General features: G+C 50.9%; 4 protein-coding genes across 4 annotated transcripts; 1 reads left to right on the forward strand and 3 right to left on the reverse strand.

Annotated features, from left to right (window-relative positions):
• Positions 1-131: 131 nt before the first annotated feature.
• On the reverse strand, positions 132-2,032 carry JCM6883_002096 (uncharacterized protein; the record flags this gene model as incomplete). The annotated part of the gene is made up of 7 exons (XM_076631775.1): positions 132-539; positions 619-684; positions 751-828; positions 888-1,007; positions 1,065-1,662; positions 1,725-1,830; positions 2,029-2,032. 7 exons carry the CDS (start codon positions 2,030-2,032, stop codon positions 132-134), a joined length of 1,380 nt encoding a protein of 459 aa, XP_076488346.1.
• A 285-nt stretch (positions 2,033-2,317) lies between these two features.
• JCM6883_002097 (uncharacterized protein) lies at positions 2,318-4,529 on the forward strand (the record flags this gene model as incomplete). The annotated part of the gene is made up of 7 exons (XM_076631776.1): positions 2,318-2,341; positions 2,409-2,900; positions 2,956-3,023; positions 3,087-3,263; positions 3,343-3,587; positions 3,649-3,899; positions 3,969-4,529. The coding sequence occupies 7 exons, from the start codon at positions 2,318-2,320 to the stop codon at positions 4,527-4,529; spliced, it is 1,818 nt and encodes a 605-aa protein (XP_076488347.1).
• Positions 4,530-6,739: 2,210 nt separating this feature from the next.
• On the reverse strand, positions 6,740-8,978 carry JCM6883_002098 (uncharacterized protein; the record flags this gene model as incomplete). The annotated part of the gene is made up of 10 exons (XM_076631777.1): positions 6,740-7,117; positions 7,309-7,390; positions 7,462-7,606; positions 7,671-7,749; positions 7,807-7,961; positions 8,033-8,138; positions 8,195-8,291; positions 8,364-8,704; positions 8,766-8,825; positions 8,961-8,978. 10 exons carry the CDS (start codon positions 8,976-8,978, stop codon positions 6,740-6,742), a joined length of 1,461 nt encoding a protein of 486 aa, XP_076488348.1.
• A 3,329-nt stretch (positions 8,979-12,307) lies between these two features.
• Positions 12,308-15,096, reverse strand: JCM6883_002099 (Zn(II)2Cys6 transcription factor domain-containing protein; the record flags this gene model as incomplete). The annotated part of the gene is made up of 8 exons (XM_076631778.1): positions 12,308-12,396; positions 12,469-12,761; positions 12,828-13,131; positions 13,187-13,567; positions 13,635-13,940; positions 14,002-14,163; positions 14,241-14,374; positions 14,447-15,096. 8 exons carry the CDS (start codon positions 15,094-15,096, stop codon positions 12,308-12,310), a joined length of 2,319 nt encoding a protein of 772 aa, XP_076488349.1.
• Positions 15,097-15,378: the final 282 nt, after the last annotated feature.

Raw genomic sequence — 15,378 nt, forward strand, 5'->3', positions numbered from 1 at the left:
ACGGGAAGACAGGTACTACTTTTTTTCGAAAATTATACTCCAAGTCATTTCGCTACTTGAATTGTCCTTTCGTACTGTCAACTCTACTGAGTCCTGGACGGAAAGAACATGATGAGCTTACCGATTTGTATTTACAACTTCTTTGTCTCATGTTGAGCTTGTTGAGCGGCACCTTCAACTTTGCGTTCAGCGGCGAGGAGTCCCGATTTGAGTCCATCCTTGGCATCTTCCGCCTTCGACTCGCTCCAGTTGAACCATGACTTGCCCTCGGCCTTGACCTTTGCCTCAGCGTCCTTCGCCTCCCTCGAAGCTTGATCAGCGACATCGCGAGCAGTTCCCTTCGCATCGTAGTAGGTTGATCGAGCGGAAGCAGCGGCGTCTTGAGCACCGTCCTCTACTCGTTGAGCTCCACGTTGAAGAGGAGCAGCCAATTTACCGACGGCATCTCGAGTCGTTCGGTCGACCTCATCGGCGGCGTTGTTGAACGAACGAGAGATCGAGTTGGCGGCGTCCTCAGCTCCCGACTTGGCGCTGTAGTACTATGTGCATCGAAGCAGTGAAAATAGGTGTTAGTTTACAGCAGGGGAAATCGAGAAAAGCGAGCGGTTCTAGACTAACGGTATCTTTCGCTTCGGATTTAGCAGAGTAGTAAGTGTCCTTGGCGTCAGATTTGGCGCTGTAGTACTGTGTCATGTGTAGATGAAAGTCAGCATTGGTCACAACGTCAAGCGAGCAATGGAGGGAACGTACAGTATCCTTGACGTCCGACGTGGCGTTGTCGTACTCCGACGACGCCTTCTTCTCGCCCCAGTTGAACCACGATTTAGACTAAGAGCAGATCGTCAGGTCTTGAATCTGATGGGAACCGAAGCTGAGGGAAAACTCACCTCGTTCTTAGCTTCTCGTGCGTAATCTTCAGCATCGCGACCAATGTTCTTAACGCCGCTCTTGGCCTTTTCGTATTCAGCTGAAGCACGGTTCAAAGCAGAGTTGACAAAGTTCTCGCCCTATTGGTAGCAACAATAAGCTCGACGAACTGGAGGAACGGACGAGAATTCGCTTACCTCGGTTTCATAGCGGTTCAAGGAGATTCGAGCTTGAGTTTTCCTCAACGAAGGAGCGGTGCCGAAGAAGTCGAAGAGAGGGTAGGGTTCGAGCGAAGTGGTAGCGACTCCCTTCGTGCTCAAGTATTGCTCGACTTGTTCCGCTCCGAATTTTCCATCAGGCGAAGAAAGTGCTTGCTTCCATCGAATAATCTCGTCCTTGACTCCCTCACCGTGTCCATTCCAAACATTTTGAGCCTCGTTCTTGACCGATTGACCGAAACTCTTGACGGAATCTTTCGCATCTTCGACGGCATTCGAGATCTTGTTCGAAGCGTGGTGAGCTTCATCGCCAGCAGTCTTCGATCCGAGGCCGAGACTGTCACTCCACGAACGAGAAGGGGATGCGGCGTCCTTTGCGCGTTCGAGTTCACGACGGCTCGAGGAAGCGTCGACGAGGGGAGCAGAGGAAGAGCGAGCGCCAGTTCGGAAGTCGTTGATTTCGTTTTTGACGCCGGTTTCGAGTTTTCGGGCATCGTGAGCTGCTTGGGCTTTCGGGTCATCTTGAGTGAGGTAGTACGCTCCGGCTCCACCGGCAACGGCGAGAAGGGCGATAAGACTGGGAAAGTCGGCGATGATGTCGTCAGTAAGTTTTCGATCGGATCCGATTTCAAAACTCACGGGAGTTTCGAACCTCCTCCAGACTTCTGAGGACCGGGTGCTTGGTATCCACCTTGTCCGTAACCAGGTGCAGTACCAGCCTTCAATGGATGAGCTCCAGGAGGTACTGGAGTAGGGCGAGCGGCGAGTTTGATCACGCGTGTTTAAATCATCTTGTTAAAGTGTACTGGATGTGTAGTGAAGTGGGAGTTGGAGATGCGAAGTACTGTAGATGAGGTACAGTACTGTAGGATCCGGAAGAGAGAAACTTGACAAAGTTGGCGATTTCGAAACTGATCGTTTGGAGATGACCTCATCGATTCACGCATGTTCTATGTCCGAGTCTAGACCCTTGGTCAGAGGGAACTGGTCGCGAGTCAGAGCTTGAGACAGGCTTCTCGAGAATCATGATTTTTAGAACTTGATTGATTCTTTCCCACGGGTCAGATAGCAGACTCATCGTAACTTAGTAAGGCCTCAGGGAGCAGGAAAAAGCGCAATTGGAAGAGTAGAAATGGCGCGGAGCTCCTCCCCCTCCTCTTCTTCTCTCGCTTCACGTCGACCTTTCAGAATCGCTTATAAGCGCCGCTAGATAGTTCACTCAAACACTGAAGATGGCTAGTGAGGCGTTGATCAGTGTCAGTCTTTCGGATCTCCTCGACAAAAGCCTCATCACTCGAAACTGATGAACGCTTCTCTCTTCAGGCTTTGAAATTGACGATCGAAAGGTGCAAACTCCGACCAGCAGACGCTATCGCACTTACTCGCATCGATCGCGCCAGCAGAACGACTCTTTTAGGCTTCATCGCCCAACTACGTTCGATCACACTCCCTCCTCCTCGCCCCGACACCGACTTTGTTACCTTTGAATCGCATTCATCGCTCTACAAATCACTGTTCCCTCTCACGTCAATCAAGAAAGCGGAGGAACTTTTTTACTATCCCAAGCGATATCGTTGGGAAGATTCACGAGATCCGAATAAAGTCGATTACTTCGAAGTCGATTGGAAGGAGGAAGGACCGGAGGAGGAGGAGGAGGAGGGGGAGAAGGAGGAGGGGGAGAAGGAGGAGGAGGAGGATAGCAACGAAGGACGTGCTCGCTCTTCCGCCGAAAAGACTCCGTTCGGTCCTCGCACAGAATTTCAAAGGAAGTATCTTGATGGAGTTGCGGAATCTGCGCAGAAGCTTTTCAACAAGGTAAGAGTGTTCGCTTGATCGTGCAAGGAAGTGGCTCATGTTGTCGCTCCTTCAGACTCAACTTTCCCGCGGTCTCGCAAGATTCGAAGAACTGATGGCTCGAGCGGATCCACACAAGTTCGAGTACGTTCAGTCTCACTCTCGCTCCATCTACACTGAGGAAGACTCATCTATTTCATCTGCTAGACTTCTTGCCGGTCGCTCTCCCGGTCTGAGCCTCGACCTCGTTCAAAATTGCAAATCGCGTTCGTGGCCTCGTTTCTTTCTCGAAAGGGTACCTGGCTATGACTTCTCCTACGGCTGTCTCGCCTTCCTCGACATGTATCGTCGATCTCGAGGAGAGCTCAAACAACAGATTCATGCGTAAGCCTGGTTCTCAGCTCGATCGTTATTCTGAGAAAGTGTTTCAAGCTGATCTCCTCCTTCGTGCTGCTTCTACTAGTCTTTTCGGAGAAGACGACATCGATCTCTCTCGATTCCGACTCACTCTCACCCCCAAATTTACGAGGAGCGCAAAATCTATGGAGGAAGTTTCCAATGGGTCGAACGTCTACCGCTGGCAATGGTACGATCGTAAAGCCGATGTGACCTACTTCGATGTCGGCTACTCGAGCAATCCTTCGGCGCGAATCAAGGGACACCAGAAGAAGCCTGTCAATGGTTTGGTACGAGCCATGGTATCCCTGAGTTCGTTTTAAGTTTTTTCTCCCTCGTTAGCGATCGAATGAGCTGACTTGGCTCATGACAGAACACTTCCGATGGACTAAAGTTCGATCCTTCATCGTTTACTCCCATTCCTCAAAAGCTCCCGCCGCTCTCGGATTCGCTTCGGAAACAATGTTCAACGTGTTATTCGACAGTACCGATACGACGGATACTCGTTTGAAGGGGTTAAACGTTAATCTTCTAGATGGCCTCGCTGGAATCCCTGCACTCTCCGAAGTAGAAGTTGTCGATATCTTTCGTCGAGCGAAAGAATATTTTGAGAACAACCCCGAGGTAAATTCATTTCCTCATTTTCTCGTGGTATCTTCACGATGACTGATGCCACAGGTTGTCGCTGCTTAGGTTTCCCTCCCTTCGAACCGCTCTGCTGCGGTTCATGATCCGTCCCTGATGTTCTATCGAAACGAAATTACGAACGATCCCGACATTTCCGCTTCGACCCTCTTCGCCCTCCTCGCCGGGAAAATTTACCCTCGCGTCGCCCGTAAAGCCTATGCCGATCCCCTTACTCGTCTCCCTCCTACCACATTCGCTTTCAAAGTTCCAACCACACTCCTCTCGCGAAAGGAACAACTCGAAATGACCCATTACAATGATGCAACTGATGGATATTCGAACAACAAGAGGGGTAGCAACAAACGCTGGAACAAGGTCGCTCACGCGAAGCAGACGAAGAGGGAACGCGAGGAAGTGGAGAAGAACGATCCGGAAATGTTACTACTCGCTGAGAAACTGAAGGTCAAGAAGAAAATCAAAGTGGAATCGGATCGTACGGAGGTCTTTGCAGAAGGAGAAACCAGCAGTTCAGGAAGAGGAATTCCGGGGAGAAACGGCGTGGAGAAGAAGAAAAACTTGAAATTCTTACAAGGGTTGGCTGCAGCGTTCGTTGACGAGAAGAAATGAGGTATGTGCTTCTCCATAGCTCCTAGTGGTCTCTTCTGTCGCTGACCTTGTCGTCACGAGTCCCCTCGTTTAGTTACTCTTTTGAAACCCTTCGAACCCTTTCCTCAAGTCGTGTTTTCCGCATCGCTTACACCGCCCAATTTCAATTGACGAATCCGTCTACCCTTTACTCTCTGTCACGCTCCTTCCCTTCACCGTAGCTCCAATCGTTGCGCCTCTCTAAGCTTCTCGCTGTTTCTCTTCTCCGATTCGAGTTCTCGCCTCTGAAGCGGTGCCATGTCAATTTGATGTTCCCGAAGAGTAGTGTCGGAGGAAGAGTCGCACACAAATGCAAAAGGTTGTATGCCTTCGGGGAGTGAACGCATGTCGACGAAAGCGAACGGTTTTCTCGTGGGAAGAAATGTCTGGAACTTGCATCTCGACAAGAAATTCTTCGGAGCGCTCCCATTCTCACTGGCGGAAGTAGTGACGATCAGACGACTTGTAGACTAGGAATCAGGCCAAGACGAGTCGAGAAAGGCTCGAAAACGATGCGAGTTCAACCTTTCGCTTTCTGTTTCTCCTCCGTCTCACTTCCTCGTCCTGCGCCTCGAAGGACGTCTTCAACCTTTTCAACCGATACTCACGACAACTGTATCGCCGCTCTCGTCTCCCGCAAACGGGTTGCAGGCTCTCAAACTCACTTCATCAATTCGAACTCGAACGTGCATCCTTCTCGACCTCGGCGTCGCAGGTGCCCACGACTCAGGGATACCTGTACAGGTCGAAAACTCGCCTCGCTCTTCCGCTGAGCCAAAGGAAGCTTTCAGAAGTAGCGAGAGAGGTGGATTGGAAGCAGCCGATCTTGGGTCCTGGGGCTCGTCGTGTCGGTGATGCAGTACGCGGAGGAGACTTGTAAGTCGTATCGCAGGGTATTGTAGCCCTCGCGTAGCTGATAATTGGGTGATCCTGCTCCTACAAACAGCAAAACCCGTTCGTACGCTCGCTCATCTCGCCTGGAGCACAAGCGCCCTCAATCGTACTCGTGTGGCAAGGCCAGCTTGACCGACAAGATCAAGCTGCATGGGAAGGAAGCGGAATGGGGGCTCAAAATTCTCAATTTGGTTACAGTCGATTCGAATTCAGTCGGGTTGATCACTTGAAACTTGAAGCAGTCCAGGTCAACTTTGTCACAGTCTAGACGAGATCGATTACAAGATGCCGAACGCCGAAATCGAAAATCCCGATGCGAAAGAGATTATATGCTCGAGAAAAGGGACAGAATCCGTCGGTTTCGGCAACTCTAGCGCTTCAGCTTCATCTCTCTGTTCCCTCGCCGCACTTCCTGCGCCTCTATTCATTCACAAAGATCCTTGCAAACTTTCGACGCTTCACTTGAGCTAGCTCGAGTCCCTCTCGCCGGTTTCGCTTCAACTTCACTTCAATCTCTACTCTGCTTTGAGAGAGCCGCTCGAGTTTTTCGCTTGCGCTGCTCATCTGCCCAAGTGTCTATGCCCACTCGCCTTCTAGCTTAGTTCGCTCGGCAAGGGTTGACTAATGAGGGTTGCCCGTTGAAGAGCAACCTCGCGGGAATCGCCACTTTCCGCGAGACTTTTCCGGGCTATCCTCGTTCATTTTCCTGTCATCCTTTTCCCTGTAGCTTCGTCCTGTGGACGTTGGGGCGAGAGTTCGCCTCCGATAAGACCCAAGTTGCGATGATTCGCATCAGACGACAGAAGACGAAAACGAGGAGGTACACTCGAACGTTGCAAGTGGGGTAGGGAGACAGACTGTACGATCAATGAATGGCATTGACGACGACGTTATCCTGAACGAGAAGCACGTCGAGATCTGTAGGGGGACGAGGAAGATGAACTTCGAAGAACGATTCAAGCTCGAGTTCCTTTTTTCTCTCGCCTTTGACTTCGTCCGTCCTCGAGCTGCTGTAGCGTCTGCTTCTCTCATAGCTCTCGTAGTGCCAATACGGAGAAGGTCACAAGGGAGAAGAGCACAGTAGATTGGCAAATCGGAATGAATCTCAGAGTGAAGGAACGAAGAACACAAGGAAAGAAGAAAGAAAGAGGACATTCGACAGAGAGTTAGAGACAATGGAGAGAGTACAGATGGTGAGAAACGTTCGAAAGGGGTACAGCAGAAGACGAATTGTGACAGAAAGGGAAAACAGAAAAATTGCGAGGAAAAAAATTACGAAACGAGGCGAAGGATCCGGACTAATCAAGTGCTTTACGAACTCGAGCACCGTGTTTCGAACTTCCTCCGTCGCAAGCGAGTGCACGTCCCTTCGCGGGAGCTTTCGCAGGTTTCGCTTTCTTCTTTGACGGTTGTTCCTCCTCCTCCTCGTTCTCCTCTTCCTTCTTTGCACGTTTCCTCGAGGTTCTCTTCTTTCCGGCCGTAGTCGAAGAGGCGGGGGTAGCGGCGGGAGGGGTGAGATCGACCTCGTCGAGCTTGAGGGTCTTTTCAGCAGCACTGTCAGCCTTGAAGATTCTCTTCATTTCTTTGAGGGGCGTTTCGTAGGTAATTCCAAGTTGGGCAATTTGATCTCGAGTAGCGGGAGAGAAGAAACCGGGTTCGGTGAAATCGAGTCCGATCTGAAGAAGATGTCAAAAAAGAAAGGGTCAGCACGGAAACGATGCGAAGAAGCTGGGCGGAAGAGTAGACTAGCTTCTTTCGCGAGGAGAGCGTAATAACCGTAGCGGGAGTTGATTCTGTACTTGATGTGAGGGTAGGGTCGAGCTTCAGCTCCTTCGACGGGTAGGACCAGCTTCCCTTGCGAATTGACCGATCGGCAGGCGAACATTGCAGCGGCGAGAGTCATCGCCGAGAATGTCGTGACACCATCTTTCAACCCCTTCTGAATTGCGCTACAAAAGGTAAGATTATCATTAGTCTTGAGCTCAAAACGCAAAATCGAGCGAAGAACGATCAGACGTACATCTTCAAAAACTTGTCCTCCGCTACTGACCAACGAGTTGATACCTTGGAGTTCTTGTGGGAAAACGGATGAAACCAATCACGGAGACTTTTCTTGAAGGTGAGGTAGTGTTTCGAATAGAGGTTGTTCTTGATCAAATAGACCCCTTTTGCGAGAGAAGGGGAACGATGAGGTCGAGCGATAGAACAGAGAGTGAGGAGGAGACTCACAGGTTCTGGCAAACAATCCTTCCTCGTCGGCTTCTCCAGCAAGTACTTTCGAAACTTCCGTGCTGTCGTAGTTGTAGACCTGTAGTGGATTGATGTTAGGGCGAGCGAGAGCCGTAGCAGAGAGATATTGACTGACTCTGGCGGCTTCCGTGAAGCGTTTGAGGATTCGGGCAGATCCGAGGTTGATGGGATCTTTTTTTGAACGATCGGAATTCGTTTCGGCGAAGTCGATCGCGATGTAGGGGGCGACGTCTTCGCTGAAAGCTCCAACTTCGCGACACAAGACGAGAGCTAATAGCAAAAACCCAGTGGTGTGGTCAAGAGAAAGCTCTCACAAGAGAGGAAAAGAGAGAGGAACTTACAACTAACCCAAATCGTGACTCCGACAACCGTGTTATATTTGATTCCCGATGCGAAGAAACACTTTTCGTTGAAGTATTCAATCCAGTCCGAGGAAGACAATCCTTCCTAAGAGTTGATCGAGGTCAGACGAGAGTCTAAAAGTCGAAAAAGAGACAGCTCACAAATTTGGCGGTGAAACGACAAATCTCTTTGAGGAGCGTAAGTTCCTCTTCCGTCAAGCTCCCACACTTCTTAGCAGCAACAACTCGCTCATCGAACCTAGGGAGGAAGGTAAGGAAGAAGGAAAACAAAGTCAATCTCTGCGGAAGGAAGAACGAAAACGGGACTAACCTGCCAACTCGTCTAACGTCTCCCTTCGTACGCAGAGGTCCGAAACTACCCGTGTACCCAGGTTGACGGGAGTAGAAACGGAATTTCGCGAGGAGGTCAGACGGGCCGTTTGTACCGCGAGCTTTGGCGTGAGCGCCCTTCCCGTTCAAACCATCGAACAGCATCCTCATGAATTGATTGAGGAGAGGGTTGCTCGAGGCTTTCTTAGGGGTAACGTGGTGGAGAGCTCGCGAGAGTTCGGATTTGACGATATCGTTGAGGTATTGTCCCTCGAATTGGAAGAGTTCGGAGTTGCTAAGGGTTCGGAACTGTTGTTCGAACTTCTCGAAGAAGGAGAGCGCCTGTGATCGAGGAATCGAAGTGAGCACAAGGTAAGCGGGGAAAGAGAGGAAAGAAACTTACTTCAGCGTTCGGAGCGCGGGCTGCTTGTTGAAGAGCATTCAGAGTCGACGGGAGATGATCCTAAGAGGCACAGAGGAAGAAAGGAGAGGAAAGGAGTGAGAAGGGGAAGAGCGAAGGGAGCGAGCGAGAGGAGCGAGGAAAGGGCGTGAGCTTCTGAAAGGGGAAGGGAGAGATCCGCGGAGTGACTGGACTTACATCGGTAAGAGTGTTCATCCTTGCTAGTGGGCGAGAGAACGGTGAGGAGAAGAGAGAGGGAAAGAGAGCGAGGAGAGAGGATGAGAAATTCGCTTCAAATGCTCCAAGATTCTCCCGACAGCTCCTTTTCCAACGGTCGCCTCGCTTTACCATACATTTACTCTTGACTTGACCTAGAATCCTCTGAGCCTATTCTGAAGTAGCCTGACAACCCTTCCGCATGAGATATACCTACATTTTGGTTTCATCCCTTCCTCTTTTCGATTCTTTCCCTCGTATAAGAATCATCACAAGCTTCTCCGCCTGCTTACCCTATCCTCTACACGTTGAATGACGCGTAAATCCCCCCTCGAAGGCGCTCGAGAGCTAGTACCTTCCGCATTTCGACCTGAAAAGCGCAAGAAAAACAGCGACAACGCTTAAAGCGAAAGAGCTTCGAAGAGGTTCGGATAGTCTCTCATCTGTACCTGCGTGATCTCTCGGAGTGGCACGAGATGTGAAAGCGAACTGTATTGCCGCATCGACCGACCAATTTCGCAAACGAAGCCACAGATTCTCGGTTCCGCTATCCTTTAGTTGAATGGTTCAAGCGTTAGCATGACGTTCTCGATGCGAGCATAAAGCAGTGAAAGTGACTCACCTCCAATCCTCCTACAGATGAAGGATCTCAGGACACCTTTTCCTTTCCCAGTTCGCCGCGAGTGACCTCAGCTTTCGCTTCTTCCAATCCTTTCTTCGATATCTAAAGTCCTTCTGTTCAGTCTGATGACGATTAATCGCCTAGTCGACAACGTTATCTTGCCCGAAGCCATTAATACGTAAGCTCAATTCGTTTGATTCGAACCTAATATTTCCAGAGAGGCGAAATAAGAGAAGTGAAGAGTCGATCTCAATACGATTCATTCACCGAAGAAGACTTGTGGGCCTCAACTCACCTTGAATCGACCGGACGACCGGATAGAAACCGACTCCGCACTCTCGATAATCATTGATCTTTCGATCTTTCCTCGAGCGTCGATTATCTCCAGCCTCGACTACACTCGGCATATCATCGAAGTCATGTTCCTTAACTGTTAACTGAAGCGTCGTTCATTTGCGCAAAGTAACACCAATGACGGAGAATCGATAGGAGATGACGAGTCGAGATGGTTAAACTGTTGAGTTTCCGTTCGGAGTGTCTCGGAGTTGTATCGGCGGACGAAAGCTTTGGGGAAACCGGCGAGACCTGAGAAGAGGGGCGAATTGGGTCTGGAACGAATGAAAACTCGAGGGTTAGTGAGGCTAAGCGGGCAAACAAGGGGAACAACAAGAGAGGAGAAACCTCACCGATCGAGAATCTCGAAAGCGTTCGACATGACAAATGCTGTCCGTTTCCTCCTCATGCTACTGCTCCGATTAAGGCGCTCGTACGAAGCGGCATAGCCGGTGGAAATGCCTCCTTCCGTCTCCGTGTGAGCCGCCTCGCTCGGCCCCGTCCCCCAGAGCTGACGTCCACGTCTACTGGCGCCTGAGAGCTGCCATAGATAATCGTTGTAGCGGAGCAGTCAGCCGGAGCAGGAGGGCGGTCTGGAGGAGCGAGTGCCGATGAGAAATCGATGCAGTCGGCAATCACGACGAGCTGTCGTTGCGAAGGGATCTCGGTATCGGTTGGGAAGATTCTTGATGGAGGGAACCGTCGAATCCTAGAACACCATGAACACAAGTGAGCTAGTCAAATAGGGTAAGAGCACGAGATGGAAAGCTCACTGCTCGAAAGCCTCGAGGTAAGGTCCATAAACGTTCTGTGACCTTGGGCGAGACGCGACGACTAAAGGCAGCTCTTAGTGATCCCGTAAACGATGGCTAAGTTTCGTGGGCAGCTCGGTTCTCGGCTGATTGGTCGAATATTACGATTTATCAGCGCTAGGAAACGAGGGCGAAACGACTCAACTCTGCGAAGAAGATTAGACTCACGAAGTTTCCACCTCTTAACAGCTTCTCTGCCTCCAGCTTTTCACCTTGTTACGACCGTATTTCCCAAGGTTGATCATCGAGTTGAGCGAGATTGGAGTCGAGCTTTTGGCGGCATAGGTCTCGATGATCCGGTCGAGGCAAAACGCTGGCACAGGCGACTTGGACATCTGCTAAAGCCTGCTATAGCAGTGTCGAGCTAGCTAGAGTTGATGTGCGAAGTGGGAAGCCTGAAAGAGATGAGGGGAAATTGAAGTCGGGAACCGAATCGGATTGCGAGAGCTCCGGCTGCGAGTAGTCATCTGAAGGGTATCGTAGCTGCTGTGCTTGGGATCCGGGTCGAAAGCTGTCTAGATTGGCGAAGTGGAGAGGAGAAAGCGCGAGAGCGTCGAATGTGCGCAGCTGACTCTTCTCATCACCTCTCTCCACATCACGCCGAAACACGAACCAGCGACGCTGATAGCGAGATGGAACATACCGAGCCCTCAGACGACCTCCCAATCCTCGCGCGTTCATTCTCGTCAAATTTGTCTCTCTGCGACTTCGCTAGGTGGATTCTTCATTCACATCCGCACCGCACTCTACGACTCCCTCCACCGGCTCAAACCACCAGTAGAGGCAAGAACAAGGTCAAGGTCGAAGGGAGGAACACGTACGTGGTCAGATCGAGGGCGACGTCGAAGAGCCCGCGATTATCGTCGAAGACCCGAATAAGCCTACAAGACCACTCGAATCGAATGGGAAAGACAACGCTGTCGCTAGAGACGCGACGCCGGGCTTTTTCTCGTGCAGCAAGACTCATTCGTTTTGGCAATTTCTACTTGGATTGCAGTAGGCGAAACGGCGAAACGGCGAGCAGATTGTTGAATCATCTGCGAGGGTGATCAATAGCGGAGGTAAGCGAGACGGAGTGTTCGAGGAGGGAGAAGATGGAGAACGGCGACAACAGGAGAGAAGAAGGAGGAGAGAGGGAGAGATCAGCCCAACGGAACGACACGGGACACTGCTGAACGGACAGATCACTTACAGATTGAGTAGAAGTGCGCATGTTGTTTGAGAGTGAGTGGAAAAGTGAAAAAGCAGAGGAGAGGAGAAACAGTTGACGACTTCGAGGAATCCTCGGATTCTCTATGACGTTTCCACTGCGGTTCGAAACTCGAAAATTGTCTGAGTTGCGATTCGCCGCAAATAAATCTGTAATATGGTCCCGCACTGTGTTGTACAGTATCACGACTCCCCGAAGTGGGTCCGTTCGAACGGCTTCGCGGAAACCAAACGAAAATCGAATCGCAAGTGAGCTCGAACAACTGTCGACAACAAGGCACGCTGTCTTTCCTACAGGTACTGCTATACTATATTTCTAGATCTATATGCACTCTACTCCGGCCACGTAACTCTTACTGTATCCAAGCTACCTCGTTTGAGACCTGCTGAATCGCTTGTCGAAAGTCGAGTCCAGTCAAGCTACGATCGACGTGAACGGGATCTACAACGCGAGGAGACAAACGTATCAGTCGCAGAATCGATCGCCAATAAAGAGGAGAGGGAGAGCGCTCACTTCTTAGGGGATGATTCGCCTCTCGCTCCTTTCGCAGCGCCCGAAACTCTTTCAGATCCTCCTCGACCGCTCTGTCGTAGTTCGCTACTCCCTCCAGTCCGTGTTCTATCCAGTCGAGCTCCGTTTGGGAGAGGAGAGGTCCCAAGTCGAGTCCGAGTTGATTACGATGGTCGTTGCGAAATTGTGAAGGAGTTTCGAACACGAAGCGCACCCAGCCCGGGAACGACTTGACAGAGTAGATAAGATTCCGACATTCGTGAGGCGAAGAAACGGTATAGAGGCGGAAGTAAAAGCTGAAAGCGCGATGACTCGAATTAGGATACGGTTGTCTAACAGTGAGAAACAGAGATAGAACTCACGCTGCTCTCTTCAACCCTTCTACGATTCTCTCCTCGATGGACTGAAGTGTATTTGGGCCGAAATCGTGAGTAGAACCGTTTGGTTGAGCATCGACCAGATTGTAGTATCGATAGACGAATTCGTCGACTCGATAGTTTAGACGAGAGAGAAAGCGTAGACGGTCGATTTGCCGATGAGGGTCTTGATCGGGTAGAGGCTGAAGGAGGTGGTTCTGAATAGTGGCGATTGAAATGTGGATTTGGGAGATTTGGGAGAATACGATGCTCATCGATGAGGCTGACAGACCCCGATACATTCCCCTGACTGTAAGAGATAGTCAGACTTGAAGTCTAATGAGCTGAGCGAAGAGATCACTCACCAGACGACTGTTCCGCTACTGAACGAGCTACGAAAACGACCCAGCGATAAACGATTTCGATGCTCTCATCGAGCCGGTCCTGAGGAGAGTCGCTCTGAGTGTAAGACGGAGTGAGGAATGGAGCCAGTTCGGACGAAAGCGACGAAGAAGGAGTCGTCCGTGGAGAAATCGAAAAGTAGAGCAGCAGATCCTCGCTCGAGACGAAAGGTGAAGTTCCTCCATGTACCGCAAACGTTGAATCGAGATCGAGTAGAGAGAGACCGTAATCTTTCATGAGTTGAGCTTGAGAGTCGAAATCTGGAGCTGAGTCGAGGAGGTCGCGGTACATCGAGAGAGCAACACGAAGCCAGCCTCGGGATCTCTTGCGAGTGGACTCATCACCTGCTCAGATACACATATTCATGAGCTCGATGTGAGGAAGAAGGTAAATGGTGACAGCCAAACCTACCCGCAAAGACGAGCGAGCCCAAAATATGGAGTTCGAGTCCTCCTCGAGTCGACCCTTCGTAACCCAGTTCGTATTTGTCGTAAAGCCGGATAGCGTGAGATTCTATAGCACGATGATGGTCGTCCACGGCGAGTTTGGGCCGGAAGAATGCTTCGTTGGCGAACTTGGACCGTTGAGCGCAAAACACCGAAAGAGTTATCGCGACTTGCTCGCTGGGGGTGAGGGTATCGAGAGTATCGCAGAGATGATGAGAGCGTCGGAGGAACGGCCGAAATGCGAGGTGGTAGCCATCGGTCGACCGGAACGCTATGAGAAAAGGCAAAGTCAGTCACGAACGAAGGGAGACGTAGTGGCTTTTTCTGCTCACATTCGAGACCCGCTCGTATCACTCTTGCGTCTGCCGAAGTCTTCTCGATCGAGTTCATCCTCGGCGAAACCACTTCCTCGCGTTCTACAATTTTCGCAAGAAACGAAGGGAAGTCGCTTGCGGAAGGAAGACGTGACGACTCGAGTTCGGCTTCGAGGGCACCTGAATAAGCGATCATATGGTCAGAGAAACTGATCTGACTCGGAAAGGACAGGGAGAACGAGAAAGAAAGAACTTACGGATCTTTTCCTGAAGTTTGTTGTCCTTTTGGAGGAACGACGCCGGTATAAGGTCCCCGTAAGAGCATTCGATCGTTTTCTCCGAACACCGTACACATCTAGGCCAATCTCGAGAGCATCGCACCTTCCTCAGACTGTCGAAAGAAACCACCGGAATTAGCGCTCACCCAACTGAACGAGTCAAACGACAAGCAAGCCAGACTTACCGACAGGCCTTGCAGCTCTTGTCCGCTTTCTCTACGTTCGGCGATTCGCTCCCCGCGGATTCAGGTAACGAGTGAGCCGTAGTCCTCCCTGGTTCAGATTGAGCTGTTGAAACTGAACGCCTTCCCCGTTTCCCTCTCAACTTCCGATCACTCCCGGCTTCCTGATCATCGTCGTCTTCAAGAGTATCCCTGTAACGAGATGCTGACGAGGGCCGGGTAGGAGGAGGCAGAGGCGGAGGAGGACAAGTTGAATCTGGAGCTTCTTTGCGTCGAAAGTTTGCGTTCGAATCTGATGGAAGTATGGGCGCTTGATCGAAGCGAATGAGCGAACTCGTGTGATCGTGTACGCTATCCGTTTGGTATAGGTGAGGGGGGTAGGAGAGGGGATGCGACCGCAAAGGCGGAGAAACGAGATGATGTCGCTGAAGCGGGTCAGGATAAGGGGTGTTAGGGACGGACTGGCTGTAGATCGTCGAGTCGAAAGGAATGTGAGGGTTCGTCGAGGTCAGAGACGAAAGGCTGTCGTAGGGATGGGCGGAGATTTGCGCTGAAGGAGGTCGTTCAACAATCGTCGGGAAGTAAGCGGAAGTCGAGCTCGTGCTGGCAGTGTCGTTCGTATCTCCCGGACTATAAGGATAGTAGGGGATCATGCTACTCGTTCGAATGTGGACATGTCCGGACGAAAAGGGAGGGAGAGGGAAAGGAGAGATCGATACGAGTGATGCCAAAACTAGTATCGTCCAACTTAGCGAAAGAAAAACTGTACCGCCTCGAAACGTTACATGCTATGAGACACCGAGAAAACGAGGTACGAGTGCTTGAAAAGTACTGAAACAGCATCAACTCACGTTTCTAGGAAGGACGAATCGTTCTGTTGAGAAAGGTTAAAAACCCCTGACGTCGAAACAACGGTGACTTGTCAAGTTGTCGAG

This window comes from Sporobolomyces salmoneus, assembly GCF_050403485.1.
Source record: "Sporobolomyces salmoneus JCM6883 DNA, S_salmoneus_JCM6883_v1_ctg19, whole genome shotgun sequence".
NCBI lineage: Eukaryota > Fungi > Basidiomycota > Microbotryomycetes > Sporidiobolales > Sporidiobolaceae > Sporobolomyces > Sporobolomyces salmoneus.